The sequence below is a fragment of the Scomber scombrus genome, chromosome 7 (genome assembly GCF_963691925.1).
Source record: "Scomber scombrus chromosome 7, fScoSco1.1, whole genome shotgun sequence".
Classification (NCBI taxonomy): Eukaryota; Metazoa; Chordata; class Actinopteri; order Scombriformes; family Scombridae; genus Scomber; species Scomber scombrus.
Window position 1 is genome coordinate 3,999,926 of NC_084976.1, and position 26,635 is coordinate 4,026,560.

Genomic DNA, 26,635 nt, shown 5'->3' on the forward strand with positions numbered 1-26,635 from the left:
TACTACCACAACTAGTGGCTCAGTGGTGTTAAAAACTGTATCTTAACAGATGAAAGGATTAAACTAAATGTTCAGTGAAAGGGCCACGACACGGCTACGTACGACAGCCACGTCATCCAGCCAGAGCTACGGCTGGCGTAAGGTCAGTGTAATCTTCCTGGTACCACATGCATCCACCACGGTTGAATAAGATCTCATTAAGACGTTAAAGTGAACGGAGCCAGCGGAGATCAGATCTCGCTCTCGTAGGTGTGCATGTAGGTTTTGAGGGAGAGGATTTCAGTGTAGCTCCGTGTGGTTCTGCGGTACAGGTCCAGGCCTGTGAGGAGCTCCACGTCTCTGACCCGAGCTGTGTGCATCTTCATCAGGTCCTCCACCCAGCGAGACTCCTCCTCTGAGCTCTGCAGGGAGGCAGTGAGGAGAACAAAGTTATTAGAGGTTTGTCCTCCACCCTTCTTCCCCCTTTTTCCCCCTTTTTCAAGTGTCTTCTAGCATGTTCCAGGTGGCCATTGTAAATAAGAAACTAAAATAAAGGTTGTTTTTTAAGTGAGTGAAACAGTGAGTGACTGTGAAACCCTCCTCATAACCCTAAGCCCCTAAATCTCATGTTTGTGCATTAAGTATGGAGATGGTCAGTACAGGGTTAACTAGCTTAGCATAAAGACTGGCAGCAGGAGCAAACAGGTAGCTAACAAAATGAAAAATACACCAACTAACTAATTTAACATGAAAAGTCAAAATTAAAGACACAAGTTAATATTAATGAAAACACCTCATTTGAGCTCTTCTGTGTAATATGTAAATATTAACTTGTGCTTTTCTCTCCACAGGTCATTTGGACCCTGAGATGAGCCACTAGGTCCCCTGACACTCACCAATCACATTTAGCAGTGTTGAAGGACAGCTGTTGGACCTATAGGCTTAAGAAATGTCACTTATCTTATTCAGTTAGTTGTTTACAGAAGTCTATTATTATCATTTTCTTGTTAAGTATATACATGTGTAGCGTTGACCTAATCTTATCATTTGAGGGATGTATTTTGTGTAGCAGATTATCGATGCTGTATCCGCTTTGATTGTGATGGTCGGCCATGTGACCTGAATGTATTTATGACACCCGTGTGTGTGCTTGTGTCATTTTGCTGAGTGAATCTGAGGAAGCTGCAGGCGAGTCACAGTATTTTCACTTTTCACTTAAGATGTTAGTGTGACCGACCAGCACCTGATAGAATATACTGGCTTTTCATGGGGAGTACCCTTTACTAACTAATTAAACACATTATATCCTGTTCTTTTCTAATGTAAAATCAAAAGTTTGTAGTTTTAGATAGAGTTAGGGGGCGGGAACTATTTCTTGTCACACGACAGCCATGAGCTTGTGACTGTGCTTCACTTCACGGGGTCTTTCCACAGTCAGGTTGGGTAGCATAGTGCCTGTACACAAACCTATGGCTGGAGATACTGTACTTAAGTGTTGGTAAAACAGATAAACTGTTGCTTGTCATGAAGGCACATCATCAGTCTTAGCACTTAACTTTCCTTAAAGCTGAACATGGTTGTTTTACAATTTCAGCTTCATATTACACTGCACTCAGAAAATGATGCTACTGAAAAATGGTCATCATGCATTTAAAGATACGCTGTTCCTTACGTTGCAGGTCTCGTCGTTGGTGGATCTGTGCGGCAGGATGAAGGCGGCGCTGCTGAGCGGGCCACCGCACGAGTCTGCAGCCTGTGTGAAGTCTAAGCAGCTGGTCAGGACCACAAAGTAGTGCGTGGGGATGGGTATACTTCCACTTGTATGCCTACAATCAAGATCAAAAAGAAAACTGGATAAACCTTATCTAACAGCCTATATGTTAAATCGATCTTTTTTGTTTTGAGTGCATCCTGTATTCAGGTAGCATTAGAGGTGAAGTATGAATTCTTACTCTCTTATCTTGTCAGCTGAGTCCCTGACACCATCATAGTTGTAGTCAAATATAGGTCCAATGAGGACGTTCACCCCATTTCTCTCCGTGGCATATTTCTTCACCAGCGCTCTCTGGAAGTAAACCCATATTCCTGAGAGAAGTAGAACAAAGAGACAGTCAAGAAAGGGGTGTGAGGGTACAGAGAAACAAGGGAATGCATTTTGCTTGATCATTTGGCTTCCTCAAATTAGAGAGATACAAGGTCTTGAGATGAGATACAGGGTTTTTAGCAGTGACGTAACTCCAGAATAAAGACTTACTCTTGAAGGCAGGATACATGGGAACGGTGTTGGTGATGAGTACAGAATCATATTTTTTGTCCATGCCTGAGGATAATTCTGTCAGTAAAGAAAAAACCTTTGATTATTAAACTGTATTTCCAGTATAGTAATGTTCTCAAATTTAAAAAAGGAAAAAAAAGCCTTAAAGGACAGGTTCACAAGTGTTCAAGTCTGTCTTAAAACAACAGTCAGGAGCCCAAATGAACATTAAGTGTGTTTTTCTTCATGTTATCATTCCTCCTGTTCATACTGACCATTAGAAGATCTTTTCATAATGCATTTACAATGTAAGTGATGGAGGAATAAATCCACAGTCCTCTTTCTGTGTAAACATGTATTTAAAAGTTGATCTGAAGCTTATAATGAAGCTTCAGCGTCCAAATGAGTCAAGGTTCTTCTTTTTGTTACTAGACTTCCACCACAGCTCAACAGGGGAACACTAAGAGGGAATGTGATGCTATAAAGACTGTAAATGTGTCAGATATCACTTGATATGACTAACTCACACTGCTGAAGCTGAATAGAAGCTTCATATCTACTTTTAAATGAGTGTGTGGACTCACTGTGGATTTTGTCCTCCATCACTTCCATTGAAAGAACATTTGAAGAAGATCTTTTAATAATCATATGAACAGGAGGAATGATTACAGGAGAGGTAAATTTATTTTACTGTTCATATGGACACCTGACTGCTAGTTTAACACACACCTGAAAAACTGTGAACATGTCCTAGCTCGGTGGGACAGAGCAGCAGGTGTGGTTACTTACGTGGTGGGTACAGGAAGCCGTAGGTGATCTGTTTGTCTGCTCTGTAGTTGGTACACGACTGGCTGTAGGCTGGAGGGACTCTGGCATCAGGTCTCACACAGTTAGACAGCGCTTCAGGCAGAGGAGACACATCTACCTAGAGGAGGACCACACACACATACGCACACACATACATACACAGGACAGAAAATGAACAGACATTACACAGTGTTTGGCTACATGGCTGCAATGTTATATGTGAAGTATGATGACTTTTATACTAGTTTTAATTTTTACAACAGAGCTAAGATGTAATACTCAATTTTTACCAGCAGAGGGAGCTTGAAGCACAGGAAGCACAAAACTGAGTCATTAATTAGACACAACTTTAAAAATCTTCTAATCATATGTGAGTTTCCTGATGTTGTGTAATAAGACATTTTTCCCTTTGCTGACTGCTGACAGGTTAAGGATGCACAGTACCTGTCTGCTGACGGTATATGACGTCCAGAGAGGCATAGAGAGAGCCTCACTGTAGCCACTGATGTAGTCACTGTGGTGGAGGATGGAGTATTTGGTTCGGTAGAGTACAGCAGGTCGACCATACGGCAGGTTCCTGTTGTCTGAGAGAGGAACAGCAACCAACATACATTTACTTTAAACTGAAAACATACATAAAACATACACTTTAAACTGAAAAAAAAAAAAAAACAGGAGCCATTATACATGCATGAACATTTGAAGATGATTCATAGCATCAGGACAGACTGACCATCCATAGCTTGCCTCAGTCGCTGGTTTAGCTCCTCCACTTTGTTCTGTAAGAGACAGAGCCAGAGTGACTCCAGGTTATAGCCTCGTACAAGGGTCACTTTCAAACCTCTCTGGCCCCTACTTTTTACACGCAACTGCAAAAAGATCGGAGATTGAAACAATCTCTTGCCAGAGATCTACATGGGAATCACAAACACAGTAGAGGTGAAGTGAAACACTGCAGAGCAGAGCCGGGTCGAATTCACCCCCCAGTGCCAGCAAATTCAATTAGGCCTCCACAAATGCTACACTGAGAAGGTAGTCAACTGAGAATGTTAAACCTGGATGAAAAGTCTTTTGGTTAGGTAGTTTTATTTCAGTGAATTGACTCAAGTGAGGGTGAATTGGCTCCGGCTCTGCAGCAGAAAGCAAAGAGGCAACAAGGTTATTTGAGCTTTTAAAGATACAACAGAGCATTCAGTTATTTCAATACACGATTACACATATACAGACACAAACCATCGAATAACCATGGATGATAGACCCATGTAGATGATTCTTTTGACAAGACTGCTGTGTAAAAAGACGTATTTAAAAGAAAGACATAGAAAGTTATGAAAAATTCCCAATAAAAACATCTGTATTCAAACTCCCTCCAGTCACTTCCTGTGCCATCAATGCACTGCTGCCAAAAGTCACCTCACAGGGCAAAGAGCTGCTACACACACACACACACACACTCAGACCAACTTATCCCAGTATCCCCACCTCATGAAAACACCAGTTAAATCCATTAATGGTAACTGAATGCTGCTGGGAACAAAGTGAAGCTGCCAGTAGACGGTGATCTGTGCTTAAATCATCAATTTTCTTTTTCTTTCTTTTTGCATTTGAAATAAAGTAATATAAAAATGTGAGTGAACTGCCCCACTGCATTTTCTTATGAAAAATAGACACATATAAAACAGCAGTCACTGTCTGGTGAGAGGATCTGTACTGATGCCTCAGGAGGCCAAACATTTTAGTATAATTATTCATGATATTAAGATGATTTCTACAAAAATGATGCATCAAAACAATCTCACCTCAAAATTGGAGCTAACAAGAGTTCAACTGTGATGGTTTGTTCCTCAACATCAGGCTTGTACACAACTCATTACTCTTAGACAAATAGAATAACATTAATATTGATGACTAAGGAGCAGCCAGTGATGATGGATGACAGTTTTGAGGAGTGGCTGGTGTTAAATATCGCTTTTAGCAACCAATAAAGTCAACAGGTCACATGCACGATGAGTTAAATCAAATGATCCCTCATGTTTCACCTCATCTCCATCCAATGATTGACTCAACATCTCAGCATGGAGTCAACACACTGAATGCACAGATGTTTTTGTTAAGCTGCTCCTTACAGCTCTCCCCCATATCTGTAATATGAAAGTATTACTAAATACAGTTGGTGGTTATACTGACACTGCAAGTACACACAGAGACTGAGCTGTGCTGCCTTTCGGGAGATGTTAAGCGGTCTCATGGTGAAACCGGATCCACCAATGTGACAAGGCCAAACCCAGTCGGGAGAAGGTGAATGATTGGACTGTGGCCAGCAACACAGTCAGGTTAGTCATGCTGTGTTGAGCTTTGTAAGGGTTTAATTTGACTCCGGGGGAAGTTTGGTGTAATTTGTATTTGACTGTAATTACAGAAGAGGGAGCTGTTACATAAGGAGCTGCAACCCAGGAGGTAATGATATACAGGAAACTGTTTGAGAACATGCTGACTGGCAGTTTTATTTTTATTTGATCGTTTATATAAGCTAATGAAAGTGACAGTAGCAAACCTTATCGTAGCAAAACTGCCATGTAGCAAAGAGTCAAAAAGTTGTCCAGTCATCATTATCATCACATTAAAGGATTACATTTTAGGAGATTGGCTCATTGATCAGCTTACCTAAAAATGATGCAAACATGCAATTTATACCAAAAGTATCCATGTATCATAGCTAGCTCTGGTGCTCCATGTTAACTATTTACACTACACTATGTTTATCACTAAGATTTTTTTAAGGGACTGAAACTGGTTTATTTTTGTTATTTTGCCAATTGTGTCTATCAGTTCTGATAACATTATAGCCACCAAAGTAATTGCTGAGCTTATTTACACAGAGGCATTGCTACAAATAAAAAAGGCTGAACCACAAAGTGAGTCTGTAAACTGATGGATGTTCATAACAGACAGTTTGGGGTCATTTTTTTGTGCATATATATTTATATAATAGTAGAGAGATGACCGGAATGTGCCATTTCTTTTGTTGTCAGACTCATTTTTAGCAATGACACAGCATGGAGCTCAACAGTTATTTATGTGATCCCAATATTATCACAACCAATAGAACCAATGTCAAACTTTTGACTAATTGAAAATTAGATCCAAGCTGTAATGAACTGGTATTATCTCTCTGTTATATAGTATTCATAACGTTTTCTATTACACATAATTACTTCTTTTTTTTAGCTTTACAGCTGCTACAACTAAGTTTTGAATGCTAAATAACTACTAGCTACCTCACTTAAATCTATGTGTTTATGGTAAGGTGTTAGTATGGAGTACCACTGCAGGTGATGAAGACCAGGTTCCTGTAGCCATCAGTAACATAAGTAAACCGACTGACGAGCCAATCTCCTAAAATCTAGTATTCCTTTCAGCTGTCCACTGTACAGGAAGCTGGGCCCAGGTCTGCCACTGACTCATCATGACTGACCTTGTCGTCACAGCTGCAGCCCAGGTCGTCTGTTCCCATGGGAACGAGACCGGAGGCGGTCGGCCTGGAAACCTCCTCTGGCATGGTGGGTCTGTAGGGGGGGCTTCTCAGCAGGTGGTTCAGACTACCGCGGGTTCCGTTATTGGGGGCGGGTTTCAGACCCAGAAGATCTGAGAGCGAGAGAAACATATTCTGACTTCAAGCCTTCAACAAATTCATGTTTGATTAGAATAAGAAACACAAAATATGTCTTACCACACATCACATTATAAAGCTCAATGTTCTCAAAGGCTGGAACTTTAGTCTTGAATTTAAATGTAGGTCCATACCCCAAGAATATAGTCTGTAAATGAAAGTGGATGGCACACCTCACATGATTTGTCACAGTATTTAACAACATATTGTATTAGCTTTAAGTCTTAATACTCCAGAGAGGATGCTCCTGTTTGAAAACTGAAATGAAGTAGCGAATCATTAAAGAATCATTAAAGATTACAAAGAGTACCTGCATGCTGTTGATCTTATTGTCATATCCATGATCACCAGCGAAGCCACAGTGCCTCTTCCCTTCAGGGACTCTCCTGTGATGAAAGATATACAGAATTGGTTTGATGCCCTTTTATGGTGAGCTCTGCTTTTCTATATATCAGATTGTCACACTTCTGTTTGGTCATCCCAGTAAACCAGCTGCTGCTGCACAAGTCATGTGACATCCCCTTCTTTAAGGCTTTTACATTAGCTTGTTATAAACACTTCTTTCTTTTAACACATGGCCAGTACACTCACAGTAAGTGGAGAGTGAGAGGAGTTCTCTGTGAGACAGCATCATTTATTTCAATGTGCAGCTTTCCTGCAGGCTGTGAGATCTACCTGGAGGTCCTTATGAAGACCAGTATTACAAGACTGCTGATTGGTCTGGTTCTGTATCTGTGTCATAAGGATATATTCTTTCAAAACAAACAACAATCTAATTATCATCAATATAGAGCATTTTGAATCTCTACATGTAATCTGCTGAATGTTTAAACTGCAAAACTAAAATGTTAACATTTCCTCTTCCATTCTGGAAGTTGTCCACCTGTTGTTCTTTAGAGTAAAACTGTGTTCAGCTGAGGAATTTGACAAAGAAAGACCGTTTTGTGACGACAATCTTGGTAAAGTAAATATACTTATGAAAATTATATTCCATTTCTGCCAAGTTCCTTCCACTAGATGCCACGAAATTGTACACACTGCACCTTTAAGGGTTAAACTGTGGTATTACATTAAGTTGAACTGCAGCTTAGGACAACCACGGCTTCACACACTTCAAGCCAGGGACCTCTAATTGAAAAACAGCCACTTTTTATTAAGTGTCCATTAAAACACTACTTCCAGTTATATACTGTAATATGTGTGTGTGTGTTTGTGTGTATGTGTGTGTTTGTGTGTATGTGTGTATGTGTGTGTGTGTGTGTGTGTGTGTGTGTGTGTGTGTGTGTGTGTGTGTGTGTGTGTGTGTGTGTGTGTGTGTGTGTGTGTGTGTGTGTGCGTACGGATGTGCGTTTGCAGGGGGTGAAGCCACAAGCATCTTAAAAATGTAAATGACTAGCTGACGGGGAAATGAGACGAACTCAGTGTTTCATTTGGTGTTAACTTTTAGTGGGTTTGGGATCTACTCTGACATTGACTAATGTATATGTGCCTGTGTGTGTGTGTGTGTATGTGTCTGTGTGTGTGTGTGTGTGTGTGTGTGTGTGTGTGTGTGTGTGTGTGTGTGTGTAAACGCTCCGACACTCCACTCACAGCTACGGTGCCAACGATTAGCCTGTCTGTATATCGGAGCTGCACAGGAACCTCAAAGATCTCTTTCATTTAGAGACTTGCGTGTGTGTGTGTGTGTGTGTGTGTGTGTGTGTGTGTGTGTGTGTGTGTGTGTGTGTGTGTGTGAGTGAGTGTGAGTGAGTGAGAGGGAGAGTGTGTACATGTGAGACAGAATGTAGCTCTCCCACGGTTCACCAACCATAAGGGCATGACAGCTCCTTGCAAGGAGACTGTTATTGACATGAACGTGTACACACACACACACACACACACACACACACACACACACACACACACACACACACACACACACACACACACACACACACACACACACACACACACACACACATTGTTAGGTGTAGTGGTTTGTTTTCACTTCCAGTCTTGATGACTTCATGTTGACTTTGTCACTGAATCAGTGCAGTGAGACTTCTCACTGCTCTACATCAAACAGCTGTCAGAGAGCTTTTTAGCATATCATTAACAATTCACCAACTTCACTTTCAGTAAAAAAAAATGTGGCTTTTTTTTTTCAACACGAGTGTGGCTCAGGACAGCAAATGTTAAAACCTCTCAGCACCACACGTGTTAATGATGCGTTGATAGCCCATGTTGACATTAAATGTGTTTTTAAGTAGAGCAAGATGTGCAGTAAAATGTGAAATTGTGCAACTTGAACCATGAATACTGAAGTTTATATGCACATCAATAACCAGGACCTCACACCTTCACTGCAACAGCTGGACCTACACTGGCATATTAAAGCTGTAGAAGGTTTTATTGCTGTCTAGTTTACCATAGAGTAAATGTATTATAGGAAATGCAAATATACATATATAGTAATTTTGCTCTTCCTTTTGTACCTGTACCTGGCAACATGCCACTTCCTCTCCACCAGCAGGTGAATATCTTCAATGCGTCGGTTGTTAGCGTAGTGCAGTCTCTTGGGCAGGTGCTGCTTTAGGTATGGCTTGAAGTGCTGCTCTGATTTCTTACACTGGAAAGAAGAAAAAGCTTTGGTATTTTGATCTGAGAACCACCATTAAAGAGATGATAGATTTACAGCTATCTTGGCTCTGCAATCGTAAAAATCTTTTTTATTAAATCTCCATCTGTTATTTTTAAATGACTCACAATTTCTCTTTTTTTTCATGCAAAGTTAGTACTTACTGTTAGATTTGCAACAACAGCCTTAGGGTCATCTGGAAAAAAAAGGTGAAAATTGGTGTAAAGCAGTTGTCATCTCTTGAAAAGTACATCAAGCATTTTCACAGCAAAGCAACACTGTATGTATTTAACAGGATTCTCTCAGAAATAACTCACAATATTTGTGCCTCTAAGAAGTAGGTTAGTAGGACAAATGAGTGTAGACACTTTTTTTTTTTTACAAGAACAAGACAAAACTAGGTTAAGTTGTACCATTCCTTTAGTCTGGCATAGTACATTTAGAACAATGTTCCACTGGTAGCCACTGAAAGTACTGTACACGCTGCCAATGATCAGATCACAGGCTATAAATCATTATGATTAGTGCCATGTTGACTGATGAAAGTCGAACAGGCCAAAAGCTGAGAAAACGGTGAAGCAGTCTGCATGAAAAAGAGTAAAGATGTGCTAAATAATGTCACATTTAAAGTGAAAAATGACAAGACAAAAAAAACAAAAAAACACCAACAACAAGAAAAAGAAAACAAGTCAAATAAAAAAAACATCCTTGTGCAAAACAGGATGCAATATCTTCATTCTAAGCTTTTCTCTGGGTCACTCACATTTGGGGTTGTTGGGGTATCTGGAGCGTATCCTTCCTAGAGACCCAGGGATGAGGATGATGTCATCGACGTTGTTCATGTAGTTACTGAGGAACTCGGTGCGATCACAGTGAGCCTCTTCCATACCTGAGAACACATGAGAAGATGAGTGAGGGTGTGTGTGTGCATGTGTGCGCATGTGTGCGCATGTGTGCGTATGTGTGCGTGTGTGTGTGTGTGTGTGTGTGTGCGTCCATACCATGATCGCCCACCATGATGATGTTGACGCAGCGGTGCAGTTTCATCTGTTTGAGCCCGTTCATCAGCTGGCCGATGACTCTGTCGATCACCCTCAGAGGATTATTCAGCTGGAACACATGAGGGGAATCATCGTCCACTGAGTGTGTGTATGATGCTGTTATGATACAAATAACACACACACACACACACACACACACACACACACACACACACACACACACACACACACACACACACACACACACACACACACACACACACACACACACACACACACACACACACAGGAACTACATGTGCTTAAGCATGTGCTTTCCATGCATATCCACACATCCCTGTATACACACAGATAAAGACACAATACTCACCTCGGCACTCATTGGCCCCATTTTGTGTCCATATGTGTCTGGTTGTTCAGAGTGCATGGCGTAAACGTAGGGCCTGGAACCAGAAGTCAAATTGGGAGATGGGTTTGTGGTAGTTGTGGTGACAGTAATAATCACTAATAACAATTTTAATAATACAAAGTGATAGAGCGAAAAGACACTAAGAGTGCATCATGGGGTTTAGATGGTAACGAGTTATTCTGGGTAAAATCGAAAAACTGTCTATTTAATTGGAATCCAGTGCAATGATGCTGCCACAGGGACGATAGGGTGTATTTCCTGGCAGCTGACTGTATTATGGATCAGCTGGGTGGCAGGTCAACAATACAGGTACTAGTAATAGTTATAGTAGCAGCAGCATGACCGTAACTAGTAAAGGTAGGAGTAAAAGTACTAATAGCAGCAAACCTTGTGCTTCTCATCCATTATCAATACATTCAGTGACACATCGAGTGTCATTGAGGTAAAAAAAAGAAAAAGAAAAGATGCTTATGCTTGATGCTTAGCTCTGTGACTCTGAATGTAATGTAATGATGTAATGATAATTCATGAGAGGCACAAACTAAAGACCGTATTAATAGTAGTGGTGTAGTAGTCTGGTGGTGGTAGCAGTGGGAGTTTATCATCGGCACTGGCAGATAGAGTAGTGGTTACACAGGCATCAATAGCAGTACTATTAGAGGTGGATTCTGGCAGCTGATATTTGTAGCATTTCATTCTCTGACTCTCTCTCCCCACATTTCCTGTCATTTCAACTGTCTCTGTCCATACACACACACACACACACACACACACACACACACACACACACACACACACACACACACACACACACACACACACACACACACACACACACAGTCTGAGTCTGATTTCTATCATCAGTGAGCAAAGTCTTGTAATTGCAAGTCAAACACAGTCACATGTACAGTATGTACAGTATCAGTGGAGCCTGGCAGGGAGCAAGCAAGGTGAATATCAGAAGGTAAACAGGGGCACGAGTCAGCTATGATTCTCACACAGGAGAAGTGATTTAAAGAGAGTGAGCTGTGATTAGTGCTCCTGTGTAGCTTGAAGAAGCTTATTGTTAAAGTTATAGATGTAAGGAATCCTTCACATAATCAAATATTGTTTAACTTGAGTGTCAGCGTCAACCAATTAGAAAATACATAAGCTGATAATGAATGAACATGACTATATATTTTCATTTTGAACATCCCACTGTGGTACAACATCATATATCTGTGGCTGCAGATGTTGACAGAGAAAGCAAACAGTAAGATGAAAGACAAACATGAAGCAGATAGAGAAACGACAGATGGAATTCACCTCTCGCCTTCAGGGAGGTGGAGCCACTGCAGCATGGTCAGTATCCGCCTCTCCATTGGGATAGCACTAGAAACACAAACACAAACACACACACACACACACACACACACACACACACACACACACACACAATGACAGACCATGTTGGTTGATGCTTGCAGGCAACTAAAGGTGTTCCCATATACACTTAATAGAGTGACAACAAATGTGTAAACGTGGAGATATGGTAACAGACTGGTTACCCTACTGCCCTTGTGAACAATTCAACTCCAAACTGATCCTTTAACTGTCAAAGAGCCTCATAAAGTCAAGAGTTGTAGGTTAGAACAAATTTAAAGTGTCTGAAAGTCAAAGGCTGCTTGTGTAGTGATGAGGCCACCAACCAGGAAGCTGGCTGTCATACACTCCACAGCTGTCAACGATCAAGCCCAACACCGAGGCCCCGAAATGGGGCTTGATGTACGAGGCAATGGGGGGGTGGCATGGAGGAACCAGAAGGTGTGGTTAAACCTCGTTAACACTTGACAGCAGGCTTCTCTTTCCACGTCTGCTCTCTTTCTTTCTCTGCTTTTGTCTATGTTCACACTTTTGACAACATTTTCACCTTCTCCCGCTGTTTCATATACTCTCCCTTTCTTTCTTCTTCTCGCTTCTTTCTCTCTGGTTGTGATTAAGGTGGAGTGTGGGGGGGGGGGGGGGGGGGGGGGGGGGGGGGGGGGGGGGGGCGACCTCCCAGAAAGCTGAACCCAACGTAAGACCTTCAACCAGTCAGCCAGTCATTAAGCAACAACCCCTGGTCCCCATTACCATGCCAATCCTCACAGTTGTACTATAACATTAAACGATATGATGGCTTTCTCAGCCATACATCCATCCTCTGCCCCCCCTGTCATGTACACACTCCTCTCTCTCTCTCTCTTTCTTTTTGTTACACATCTCTGTCAGTTCCAAGTTTAAAAAAAGTACTGTAAACCACACGTTGGCCCCCACGGTTCTATAGAGTGGCACGTCTACGACCCCACTTCACAGCTGAATCCTGCAGAGTGTAAACAGGCCCATTTGCACAAATTGCTGTAAAAACAGCCCAACTCCATCTCTCTGCTGAGATCTGCCTCCCGCTCCATCAAAGCCCGCTCTGTGCTGATAAATGTGGGCTACTTTGTGTTGGACAGGCTATAGGTTCGGTGCAGCGGCAGGAACATGAGCGGGCATGTTCCGCCGACTTTCACCTCCAAATCATTTACAATTCCTGAAATGCATACGCAGTGGTCTTTAACGATATACATTCACACTAAGGATATTTGTTTAAACTGTGGAGAGAGTTTGTTTGGACAGGTGATGACAATGCCATATGAGCTCAGGTGGCACCACATCAGATCTCAGTCCTGGCTAATTTTCAGTGGGTTCTTACATGGAAAGAACAACAGAGCAAGTCGATGATGATAATTATGACAGGCTGGTACAGTGGACCAGCAGAACTGCCTGTGAGAAAGACACTGGATCCATATCAGCTCTTCTCATTTAGACATTTTAATGTGTCACAGCAGGAAAAGCAAAGGTGCAGGTCAGTGGTGGCCAGGGGGGGAGAAGTGAGTTTGTGAGAAAAAGGTTGTGGGTGCAATCCCAAGACAAGCAAGATTCATCTGGGTGGGGAAAGTGAAAAAGCAGTGGTGGCTTCCCCATCACCAACACTGAGGTGCCCTTGAGCAAGGAAGGCCCCTCAACCCCCAGTTATCAGTGGCAGCAGATCCGACTGTGAGCTTCTCCATATCTAAACACCCTCCCACTCTTAGATCCTCCTCTGCCATCCAGTTCTCTGCCCCCATCTGCCAACTTAACTCTGGCCCCCGCTTTTGGAACTCCCTCCCACCAGGCATTCACATTTCTGACTGTGTCTCCTCTGCCTGAGTACACACTTATTATGACTGGCATATTCTGTTTCACACTGACTATGTAATCACATTCATGTTTATCTATTAGTATTTATCCAATTCAGTGTTTGCTGATTTTATGATGTTTGATGCACTATTGTTGTTTTTATGTGTGTCTTGTAAGGTGTCATTGAGTACTTTGATAGACACCTATCAATAAAATTCATTATTATTGTTATTATTATTATTATTATCATTATTATTAATGACAAGCATCACAACAATAAATGCAGGTTTTGGCAACCACTTATGCATGCTTGAAATGCGTGTGTGTGTGTGTGTGTGTGTGTGTGTGTGTGTGTGTGTGTGTGTGTGTGTGTGCATACTTACACAGGCCAGAAGAAGGTGGCAGCCTTCACTCCCTGTTTGAGCGCTGTGATCCAGATCTAGGAGAAACAAACAGTACAGTCTTGTTATTTTTATCGGTCTGACATAGTTTATGAGGATACTGTTGTAGCTGTTGTTACCGTGGACACAAACAACAACATCGATGTGAGGAAACCAAGGTCACGGTGAACAGTGCGCTACAGCTGTTCCTGTAAATGATACAAAACCAAGGCTGGTAGTGTTCAAGACAGTGGAAAAGGCCTCCTTAAGTTTGCTGTTATTAATCACATATCAACATCTGACCTTATTTAATAGATGATAAAGCCTAACGGACTTGATTTGTTGGATCTTCTGCCATTTCTACAGTAGTTGGCTTCAAAATAAAAGCGAACGACCCTCCCGCGTCTGGTGGCCGTCTGTGACCCGACAGATGAGTTTTAGAATAACACTGATCTTCAAAGCCGTATGCAAAAGTTATCCATCATCAAAGGAGAAGGAGAAACGAAAGTAACCCTCGTCAGCTCGCTATTAATACCGCGGACACACTGCTGATGATCTACAGATGGTGAAAAAGGAAAGACTACATGATGCTGACAGATGAGATAGAAGATAAAAAAACAGAACTCACCGGCTGTCCTCCCCACCAGCGGTGATTGAGCTTCTCTCGGCTCCTCAGGGTGAAGGTGGCATCAAACACCGGGTCATACATGGAGTTACCTACGATCCCATGAGACTCTGGATAGAGACCCTGAGAAACAAAATCACACTGAGATTATGCTTAGTCCTTGAGCTTTAGCTATAGTTAGTTAGCCTCAGCCCTCATTTGAGCTTCACACTGATGTTACTATACTATTCTAACATGTATCTTAACACCTGTAAACACTGGGGGCAATCTAATCTTCATCACATCATCATATAATCATGATTTTATACTCCTGAGTCATACCGTAGCCAGTGAGTAGAGGTTGGGGAAGGTTTTGGAAGGATAAACAGGCCTTAAATATGGAGCATGGGTCCCACATGTTCCTGAAAAAGGAAAATAAAGCAAAGTAAATTCTTACATTAGAAGAGAGACTCCCACGAATACGATGAGTCAGTTAATAATGGTGATTCACAAATCACCAAAGCAACATAGTATGAATGTAGAGATCTCTAGCTGAAGTAAATACTTACTGAGTTTCTCGATGTTGGGTATGACAGCGCTTCCTCTCTTTACGTAAGAAGCTCGAAATCCATCCACTGACAGTATGATGAGCGGTGGACGCACAAACCTGCACACGGATCATTCAGATATGTGACATATGTGGCAAAAACAGTTTAAAAGAGGAAACACACAGCATGTTGTTGGAATTAGAAAAACAAGAGACAGTTTGAGTGTGATGATTCCTTTTTGAACATAGGCACAGGAAAAAGATCTCTTTACTACTCAGATGTAAACATACCCAGCAGGACATTCAGCAGATTTGATCTCCTCACACTCATCCTGCAGCCATGAAGTGTCTCCTGAAAGAACACGATCAGAGGAGAGGTTGAGAGGAATTTCATACATATAAGTCGATTGTTATACTATAAGATATGCTCCAACTCTCTGAGTCGACAGGCTGCTGTATGTGTTTGACTGACAGCTGAGCCAGCAGGTGCACAGAGACGCCATGTACACAAACTTGGTCTATTAACTGTGACAAGCCAAGGACTGAGTGAAGACCCAGCCGTTAGTGTCTAAACTGATGCTGCTATTTTGGGGGTAAGTAAGCTGTTTAAAGTGAAAGCTCACTTGTGATAGATCTCTAGCATGCTAGTGGATATTAGCAGTTCACTTTTTCTGTTTTTTCTGGGTATATTTATCTTTTCTTTGTTTGCTTGTTCAACAAGCTAAGGTGCAAGTCAGGAACTGTGTCCATGTTTTTAGATGAGAAGACATTTACTCAAAAAGGAATATATTTATTAATAACTTTAAAAAAAAAATACATTAATTGCATGGAAATGTATACAGTTCACAGCCTGTTTTGTGTCTATGGCTGCAGTATGGCTGTTGCCAATGACAACATAGTTGTTGGTTCAGGCAAATATATTTTAAATTCAATTTTTAAACTGTTTGTTTAACCACCACTCAACATGCTGTATAGACAGAAAAATGATTTATGTTTAGCCAGTCATAATGATCACTGTCAACCTTTTAGCATTAACGAGACCGACAAATATAACTCATTTGGTACATGATGTTTAAAGAGTCGAACACTTTTCCACAACATTTTAGATGTGCACAGCTGCTGATTCAGGCAAATGTAAGAACATAGAAAGGTAACTGGACAAAATCTTGCTTTGAATAAAAGGCTGAGTCGTCTACGGTATCTGTGGCTGGAGTAGTTCATGTTACAATAAGCTGGTAAGGCTGCACCAGAGACACGTGTTAATATATTATAAAGATCTCTAGCTTGTTTTATAACTGGAATACATAAGATGCAGTCAAACTGGGTCATCTGACAAGTGTGAATCTATATCAAAAGCCTTTCTATTGTATGTATACATGATAATGTTGCAAACCTTTACACAGTGTCTTATAGTTGGTGCAACAGTCTCCTCTTGCCAGACAGTCATCAGAGCAGTGGCAGGCATGCTGTTCATTTCGAGTCTCCCCACACCGATCTTTACTGCACTCGTAGCCTCCCTCTGTATCAGGAAGGACAAAACAATAAAGATTCAAATAAGATTCTCACAAGAATCAACAAAAAATTAAACTGTAGCCTCCAAAAAACAAATGATATATGCACAACTAATCTGCTGGATTACTGCTGAAACCACAAGCGGTGGGAAATGAAAGCTGATATATTAATGCAACAGTGGTTTGGCTGCATACTTTACAGACAAACACAGACAAGGTTGCAAGACGAGAACATTGAGCTTACAGTAGCATTCGACACCGTCGGGGTAAAAAACGAGCATAAAAACAAGTAAATCATCGTTTTCAGGCAACAGGAAAGATCACAGTGGCGAGGTGGTGGTAAGCCAAAGACCACCAAGCTGAATGAGAGGACATAAAATCAGACCACCAACACTGGAAGTAGCAGGAGGGAAATGTTGAGAGAGGAGAGGAGAGGAGAGGAGAGGAGAGGAGAGGAGAGGAGAGGAGAGGAGAGGAGAGGAGAGGAGAGGAGAGGAAAGGACGGGAGAGGAGGGGAGGGGAGAGGAGAGGAGAGGAGAGGAGAGGAGAGGAGAGGAGAGGAGAGGAGAGGAGAGGAGAGGAGAGGAGAGGAAGGGAGAGGAGAGGACGGGAGAGGAGAGGAGAGGAGGGGAGGGGAAGGAAGGGAGGGTAGGGGAGAGGAGAGGAGAGGAGAGGAGAGGACGGGAGAGGAGAGGAGAGGAGAGGAGAGGAAGGGAGAGGAGAGGAGAGGACGGGAGAGGAGAGGAAAGGAGAGGAGGGGAGGGGAGAGGAGAGGAGAGGACGGGAGAGGAGAGGAGAGGAGGGGAGGGGAGAGGAGAGGAGAGGAGAGGAGAGGAGAGGAGAGGAGAGGAGAGGAGAGGAGAGGAGAGGAGAGGAAGGGAGAGGAGAGGAGAGGAGGGGAGGGGAGAGGAGAGGAGAGGAGAGGAGAGGAGAGGAGAGGAGAGGAGAGGAGTTATCATGAATATTTCTTAATTAAAAGGTTTTCCTAATGACAATAATAACTTTTCCTCAGCAGAGTTTCAGACCTGCAGTCTGAGGCCAGAACAAACATTCTTTCATTGAACATTATCAAAAAAAAAAATCATTTTCTAGAAAAAAAACTGGACAGAAACACACATTTAGATCCAAAATAATCAAGCACAACTCATAATTTTCTTTCATAAGCAAATAAGCAGCATATAAAAGTCAGAAGATGTTTGATTTTCCATTTTTGGGGGAAAAAATTCACCGCCTGATGAATATTAAACTCCGGATGTCCCAGGATTTCCTCCAGCTTAATGACAGAAAAACTCAGTGTTTTATTTGGCCTGTCTGATCTGACTTACTCCCATCAGGAGCAACCTTGAGTTCCTTTCCTCTGTTATAAAACAAACAATGAAGAATGTGGGAGGAATTTTAGATCTGAATCTCTCTTTAGAAAATGAAATCACAGAATGTGAATTACTGTTTTTCTCTGCTTAAGGAATGTCTGTAAAGTTAAACACTGACTTATGAAGGATTCAAATAAAAGCTTTCTAATACATTGATATGGTATTAAATCACAATAATATATCTGACATTATTAATAACAACAAGACATTGATCGGTGTGTCTAATGTGCTGAACTGTGCTCTTTCAGATCAGACTACTAAACTACCGAAGAGAAAAAAGGATGATGTAATGAATACCTGTCCTGAGACACAGCTGGTCAAAGTCCGAGCAGCAGCTGTTGTAGGTCTTACACAGGTTGTCACAGCGACAGTTCGGCGGTTCCAGCTCAACCAGCTCAAAACACCTGTTCCTGCAGGAGCCGGAGGTAGGCACGTACTGAGACGCAGAGCGAGCTGGGGGAAGAAACGAGAGAAACGCAGATCTTTTAGAAAAATACACTTCTTTTTTTTCAATTTTCCTGCTGTGTCTGAAACCATTTCTGCCCACAAGGCCCTGTTCCAGTCAGTGCAGTTATCTACCACGAGATCCAACAGTAGTCAGTCCGGCTTGGTTTGCATACATCACAGCTGACCATAATCGGTCTTTGTCAGGTGACATAACACCATAACACACCCGCAAAAGCTGCATTCATTTTGGGTCTGACCAAAAACAACTCAACTTGGAGCTTTGTCTTTGCATTTGCTTTGGGTTCTTTTTTTGGGGGGTGGTACACTGCTGCATCACAAAGTCACACAACAGAAAAAGGTAGAGTAAGATTTTTAAGTTTCCCACCTGGAAAAGAGGCAGGAAAAGTAAATTCTTTACTTCAAATGACGAAGATCAGAGACATATACACATCTCCTCTAATACGTTTTAATCTGTGGACCTTAATGGACCTATAATGTCCTGTAAACAGCGGTGTCAAGAACATGCTACACGCTCCAGCTGTGTCTGCTGCTAATGGAAATTGATTATTGATGATGAGCTGTTACTGCTGTACGTTGTACAAGGAAATAAAAAGAAAAGCAGAAGGGTTCACAGGTGTTTGCTGATTCAGTGTGTTGATCAGAAGTATTTCAGACACTAGTTGCTGTGATGTTTCAAACCGACCTGACCCACATCAGCAAGTGTGTAAAAGTGCATCGCTGTGGCAAATCACTCTGAAAGTGATCCCAATGATATATAGTCGATGTGGTTATAGTTGAGGGTGTGGACGCCCCTCATCCAAATGAGTTAGAACCACTTTTAAAACTGTATATTTAATAGTTATTGTTATAGTTCTTGGTGTGGACGGGCCTTAAAATACCCCAAAAACATCACTGTTCATGAACTCAACACCCTTTACATTTAACTTCAGAACATCAACAGTGAACTGGGAGGAGGCTCTGGCCTTAGTCCACTGAGTGCAATATTACAATCAGAAGAAAGAGTCTTTAAAGTTAACTGCATGGGGCCACAAAACCTAAAGAAAGGCTGCAGTGTTCACACATATTTGAAGGAAATTGAAGGCATCGACTTATACCGAGCCGCAGTCATAAATACAGTACGCCGGTATCATATATTACTGTGGGGAAAAAAAGAAAAAGAAGCAGAAATGTGGTGTGTAAGCTTAAAAAGACAGCAGTTAGATGTCTGACTTTACAGGCTCATTTAATGATAATTAATGATAACTGCCAAACCCAACACTTTAAATCTACTCCTGGGATCCAAACTGTGGTAACTCTATCTCACTCTGGGGGACGCTCAGGTTCTCCAAAACACAATAATACTTTTGTCTAGGACTGAGAGAGACACTGGCCGTTTTTTGGATCCCGATCCACAGTGTGAGAACCCCCCTCTGACTTAACTGAAGACATCCTGGAGATGTGAGAGTGAGACAGATTCGACGTATTGCTACATTTGCTAACAATACGCTCCTTGTCTGCCCGCTGGTGAAAAAACAACCTTCCTCACTGTGAAGACTAGAGGATGCCAACAGGAGTTTTTGTGTGTTCCTGTGTCGACACATGTGCACGGGTGTGTTTTTGCAAGGGCACTAGCGTGTGCATGTGCGCCCTATGCGGAGGAAGTGAGGTGTTAAGCTTGAAATTATTTATGCAGCTCAGCTAGTTGGCACAGCAGCAGCGTGGTACAGCATCAATACCCTCTTTGCTGGGAGACTCACTCCTGCTTTTGTTGCGCTCACTGTGGACGAAAGGTCAAATATTATGTGTGTCCTTTGTCTCGGCCTGCTGGAGAACATAGAGGCTCCTCTTAGCTCCGTGAGATGGAATATTAACTTTAGCTCGGCTCGTGAAACTCTTCTTTTGACAACTTTCCAGTGTTTCCAGGACTTTTCCAGAGAAGTAACTCTAAAAAAAAAGGGATTGAATGTGGTTCTTTAAACCCAAGAAGGTTCAACAAGGAACAATACTTGATGTCATTTTTGTGAAGTTCAGTTAATTCAATTTGCTCTGTGAAATTGATTGCTAGAATAATGAGAATGTCAGCTTAAAGAGGGATGTGTTAGGGACTGTAGTCTTACAATTTGTTACAGAAACAATCCTCAGTGTCTTTTATGTGGAAGGATGTAAAATACTTAAAAATTGTGGCTTTGGAAATGTTTTATGAGGAGGGAAATGCATTCAACATGTTTGTCAGAGCTCAAGACTGCACACAATGCATTTTGGTGAGTAACCTAAACCTTTGTTTACAAGTAAACTCCTCCTCCTGCTTAAATGTTAATGGAGGAGACCTACAACACACTAATCTTTAAAGCAGGGATCGGCAATTAGTTTCCACCTTGTGTTAGTTTTGTTCCACGATGTTAATTCTAGGACCAATATTTCATTTGCTTGGTGAAACCCGCAGACCAAAAAAAGTCAAAGCTTGCTGCCTTCATCAGCGTCATCGGGCCGTAAGACGAAATGTGTTGGTCTATTAATAAAGTTGTTCTATATACTACAGGTGTTGCTACTTTTTTCCCTTCTCCATGCACCTTGGAAGTAGGTGAAGTTATGCCAGAAACCTCCATCCTGCATGTTTTCAATATGTTTTGCTTGTTTATGTCTTTTAATTCACTGAAGAATAAGTTTTATAAATCTGTTTTAGTTTTGCATCCAAGAGAAGATGAGTAAGGCGGAAGAAATTCTCACTGAGTCACTTATTGTAGTTTTAAAGAGAATATCCTCAGTACATCATTTCTAAATGACCATCACTTAGTTTGGTTTGTGGAAAACAAATCTGCTTCAAATAGGCAACAGCCATGAGATTAACAGTGTTAGAATTAACACAGGTAAATCATTCATATACAGTTCATCCTACAGATGGTCACCCAATGACCCAGCAGTCATTGGGTGAGAGGCAGGGTACATCCTGGACAGGTCACCAGTCCATCACAGGGCTAAAAATAATTAATTTTAACAACTTAAAATATTCATGCTTTACTCATCTGCTAAGTTTATTGAACTTTATTTCAGCTCAATGCACTGGAGCAAGGCACACTACTACAGCTCACCTGCTTCTCTCGCAAGCTGGGATTGATTATTATTAGATGCTATGATGTCATATGTATTGAGATCTATAGTGTGATGTATTTAATTGTTATGAACTTTTCTGTCTCCGTCCCAAAAAGGAGATATAAGGGTGTCCACAAAAGGTATAAAACACCACATTTTCTTGCACAAATGCATTTTTCTATTGCAAAAATCAACCAAAGTGCAAGTACATAACCGCTGCTGTAACCTGCCTCTATGACCACAGAGTAACGCTCCATGAGAAAAGTACCTTCTTATGCCGACAGGGTTCGAGTATGTGGAGCAGAAAACGAGCCCCGACGCTCCTTTAATATTGACACAAGGTAGAGAAGTACAAACACACTCTCTCTCCTCTAAAAAACACACACACACACACCTACACACGCCGGCTTGCCCAATCGCAAGCTTGCATGGTCACAGTGATCCGTTGTAACCCCCCGACACCACCGCCGCCTCCGCCACATACTCTGCTCGCTCATTTCGTATGCGCTGGCAGACACTTCATATAGAAAGTAAAGCCTGCAAATAAACGGAGCTGGACTAAATACCTCTGGAGCTGCGTTTGCTGCTGAGGTGGAAACTCAGCTCTCATCTAATTGCATGTTGTTCATGTTTTAGAGGAGCCATCCTGGAGACAGCAAACCCTGGAGACGTGTGTGTGTGTGAGTGTTTGTGTGTGTGTGTGTGAGTGTGTGTGTGTGTGTGTGTGTGTGTGTGTGTGTGTGTGTGTGTGTGTGTGTGTGTGTGTGTGTGTCACCTCGGTTGACGTTGAGGTGACTGATTGCACTTGAAGCTCACACATAAAGTTGGAGATTTACACTGCTGTTAAAAAATAATAAAAAAATCCCTCAAAAGTTGTTTTGTGCGTGTGTCTTGGACATGGAGTGTAGCTTTAGGCTTGTCCTACGTACACTTGGCCAAGATACATGAATGTGCGTCCAACATACACTTCACGTCCCCTGTGCTGAGACACTCTGGCAGCTGAATGAAAGTGTAGTTTACTGAACACATGTGTGTTGTTAATGTGGGTCAAACACAGTTCTGAAAAGCTTCACATAAAGCCTGATTTACCTAAACATGTTTGTATTGTTCTCATTTATTTTAAAGCAGACATCCATGCAACACTTTTAGTGTGATAATGAGGGCTGAGAGTTTAAGCATCAGTTCACATAAAACATTTAGTAAAGAAAATCAAAAGTCAAGATTTCTCTATCTTCAAATGTCCAAAGGCTAAAAATATTCAGTTAACAAAGATATAAAACAGAAGAATGCAGCTAATCCTCACATCAGGCATTCTTGCTTGATAAATGGGAATGAATTGCTCATCAAAATGACGGTTTATTGATATATATCGTTTCAGCACTAGTGTGATGCAATGATTATTGATCTGCCTTGAGCCGGAACTGCAGTTAAACTTTATGCTTGGACACTTTATTTTCTCTACAACGCAGCATGACGCAGCCGCAGTTCAGTAAGTTAAACATTCTATAAATCCGTGGTTCCCGAGCTGGCGGTCAGGAACCCACAAAAGGTCCCAAGATGGATGTCAAGGGTCATGAGATGATTGACAAGGTGGGAAACGGGGGGGGGGGGGGGGGGGGGGGGACGCTTATTAAGACTTTTTTTAAGGTTCTTGAAATGATTAAAATGTTACAGTGTGTTAAGAGGAAATGACTACACCTGCAAGTACACTTTTATTTGTATTACGACGACATGAGCAACGCACTGTGTATTACATGATGTAAGAATGAATTAACCCTAGACTGATGGATATGCTGCTTTCGCTGAAATGACATCACACTAATGGAAAATCCTCCAACACCTGACACACTGACTACTTGCTTTTACCTGACAGAGATCACAGTCCAAATCATGTGCTCACTTATTTCAATAAGACACTGAACTGATCCTTATGGGGAACTTTCTCCTGTCTATGATCCACAAAGAGGTCAGAGGTCAAAGTCCGTTACAGCCACCTTGAAGAGATTCAGTTTGTGTGGATGCTTGCCGGCTCAGGGTCGAGCGGTTCAAACATGTTGTGTGTGTGTGTATGTGTGTGTTTGTGTTTCCTGGTAACAAGAACAGCGTACTCACACTCTGCCCTGGCTGAAGCTCCGTCCTCTCCTGAGCGTTTGGGCCGGTCGTAGACGAACCCCAAACACACGTCAGTGCTGCACAGGACTGACAGGACCCACACAAGCTGAAGAAATAACATATGTGACATTAGAACAGCTGTTTATATAAGTGCTGCACAGCCTAATCAAAGGTCATGTGGTCACTTTCTATAACAGAATCAGCACTGTGGCAGAGAAACATACTTATCAGACTGGATATTACCAGCACCTTTTCATTGCTTTTATAAGACTGTCATGGTCTTTATTGCTATTTAAAAGATATATTACACATGTATTCTGGCTGGTGTGATTTCATTTCACTAGCACCTGTCTTAGCAGACTGTTGCAAAATGCCACAGTCACGTGGGTTTGAGTCTTCTGCTCCAGAATAAGCTCCAAAATGACTGACGCGTTTGCTCAGCCATTTACTTGTAGTAATGAGCAAACAAGTAGTTCGTCTTTCTGTATTGGAATTCTCTATCACAAGTAATGTTGACTGCGTTTTCTTAAAGACCTGTCAAGACTGCAGCGGAGGTATTTCAAAGTGAATGAGGACCACCCGCAGCCGCATAACAATCGCCTTTGATATTCGTTCGCCACATGGAAATGACAAACGAATCTACAATTGTTTTGCAAATGCTCAGCAAAAGGAAGGAAAGAGAGGAGGAAGGGGAATTCAGCAAAAAAGCTAAAAAAAATCCTGAGGATAATCTTTTCGGCCATAAGGAATAAGGAAAACTGTCAAAAGACACGATTACGTGCGTAATTGCGCATGAAATTACGCACGGTAATATCTGATTTCTGAAGTACACTGCAGCTCAAATTTGTTTGCATGAGTTCTTACCGTACCAGTTTGTGCAGCAACATGTTCCTCTGTCGGGGCTGAGCGTAGTCCTGTGCTGTAGGTCGCAGAGTGAGTGATGCTGACTCAGAAAGTGAAGGACCACCAGAGAGGAGGACCGTTGAAGAGAAGGCGAGAAAGAGTGAAGGGAGGGGGAGGAGGCTGGAGGAGCGGACCGGATTCTTCTCCTAGGTGTTGGGTTGGAGGAGGGTTTTTATCTCGGTTGAGATTTGGATGACACAGGAGGAACAAAAAAAAAAAAAAGAAAAGAAAAGAAACGAAAGATTGGGCGGGAAATAATATAAAATGCAGAGACAGACCAAACAGCCTAAATCACAGGTGCCAGCGTATTAACACTCGGACAGTTATCTTTACACCAATCTGATGTGAACTGGGGTTCAAACCAGGATAACAAGTCGCTTAGGCAAGTAAAATATGCACAGCACATAATTACATTAGTGAAGGTTTTGTACTTCCTCCTCTGCTGCCACATGATCTCTCCATCTAAAACAAAACACATACTTTAAAATCAGTTCTTCAATCAATTCAGTGTATAGAATTGTATGAACTGCGACATAATAAATGGTTGTAGAAAATCTGAAATCACAAAAATAATTAGCAATAAACAAACAAAGCATTACTAAAGTGTTTTGCATTACTTTAGTTTATTCATTTCTGTTAAACCCTCAATCTTCACCTCTCCATTTACATGTTATTATTCATTATATTTAATTATTTAAATAGGTGCTTAGCAAGCTGAAAATCATCAGAGCCAAAACATTAAAACCACTGACAGGCGAAGTGAATAATATTGATGATTTCATTAAAATGGGACATGTCAGAAGTGAACAGTCAGTTCGTAAAGGTGATGTGTTTGAAGCAGGAAAAATGGTCAAACGTTCTGAGGGACTTTAAAAAGGGCCAAACTGTGACGGCTAGATGACTGGCTCACAGCATCTCCAATACATCATCTCTGTGTGATGTTCCTGGTGTCCAAGGAGGGACAACAGATGAACCTGCTACAGGGTGGTGGGCGTCCAAGGCTCACGTGGAAAGTGAAGGCTAGCTCATCTGGTCTGATTCCCAGAAGAGCTACTGTAGCCCAGAATGCTGAAAAAGTTCATGCCGACTATGATGAACAACTGTCAGAACACGTTGCTTGCTGCATAGCCAATCAGAGTGGCCATGCTGACCCATGTCACAACTGAAGCACGCAGCAATGGAAAAAGTGGTCAGGTGTGATGAATTATATTTTCTTTTACATCATGTGAGCCACCAGGTGTGTGAAGGTCACTGCAAATCAATACAAAGTAGTTCTGAGTGATCACCTGATGACATCACGAGGGGTCACTGAATGGTCTGATGGGTATGAACATGATGAATTCAACAACTATGGGAGATTTTGGACTGACGTGTTAACCAGCACTCTCCACCACCATCATCCAAACACCAAATGAGGGAATATGTTTGAGCTTATCACACATATATATATAGTAGCAAAGGTTTAGACACATATTCCCATTCACTTGAATGAGAAAACGTTGTACTATATATGTTATATATATCTATGTCTATTTTTAAATTCAACAGGAGACTAAATTACCTCCAGTTTGAATGAATTGAAAATGAATTATAACTAAAACATGGCATTATATCTGCTCATAACTATATATAGTGTCTTATTAAAGTTTGAATTCTGGCAGGAGAGTCTGGTTAGTAGCTGAGTTAAATGGGTTATGGGACAAATAGCAATAGATACATGGGGGGAAAATTAAATATCTTCTATGTGG

At 41.7% G+C, this 26,635-nt stretch overlaps 1 protein-coding gene across 1 annotated transcript; it reads right to left on the reverse strand.

Annotated features, from left to right (window-relative positions):
- Nucleotides 1–230: 230 nt before the first annotated feature.
- enpp2 (ectonucleotide pyrophosphatase/phosphodiesterase 2) lies at nt 231–24,871 on the reverse strand. The gene is made up of 25 exons (XM_062422375.1): nt 24,854–24,871; nt 23,985–24,090; nt 18,633–18,788; nt 16,848–16,973; nt 15,746–15,806; nt 15,477–15,574; nt 15,250–15,329; nt 14,932–15,051; nt 14,307–14,362; nt 12,046–12,111; nt 10,699–10,771; nt 10,329–10,437; nt 10,091–10,216; nt 9,492–9,523; nt 9,191–9,318; nt 7,021–7,096; nt 6,771–6,858; nt 6,516–6,685; nt 3,774–3,819; nt 3,485–3,624; nt 3,023–3,158; nt 2,234–2,311; nt 1,932–2,064; nt 1,652–1,805; nt 231–401 (listed from the first exon to the last, which is right to left on the reverse strand). The coding sequence occupies exons 1-25, from the start codon at nt 24,869–24,871 to the stop codon at nt 231–233; spliced, it is 2,547 nt and encodes an 848-aa protein (XP_062278359.1).
- Nucleotides 24,872–26,635: the final 1,764 nt, after the last annotated feature.

Excerpts from the sequence above, each read along its gene's own strand:
- enpp2 (XM_062422375.1), bottom strand. Across the intron at positions 10,438-10,698 it reads TGGGGCCAATGAGTGCCGAG|CTGAATAATCCTCTGAGGGT; the intron begins GTGAGTATTGTG and ends CATGTGTTCCAG. Across the intron at positions 3,820-6,515 it reads GCTGCAGCTGTGACGACAAG|AACAAAGTGGAGGAGCTAAA; the intron begins GTCAGTCATGAT and ends TGTCTCTTACAG.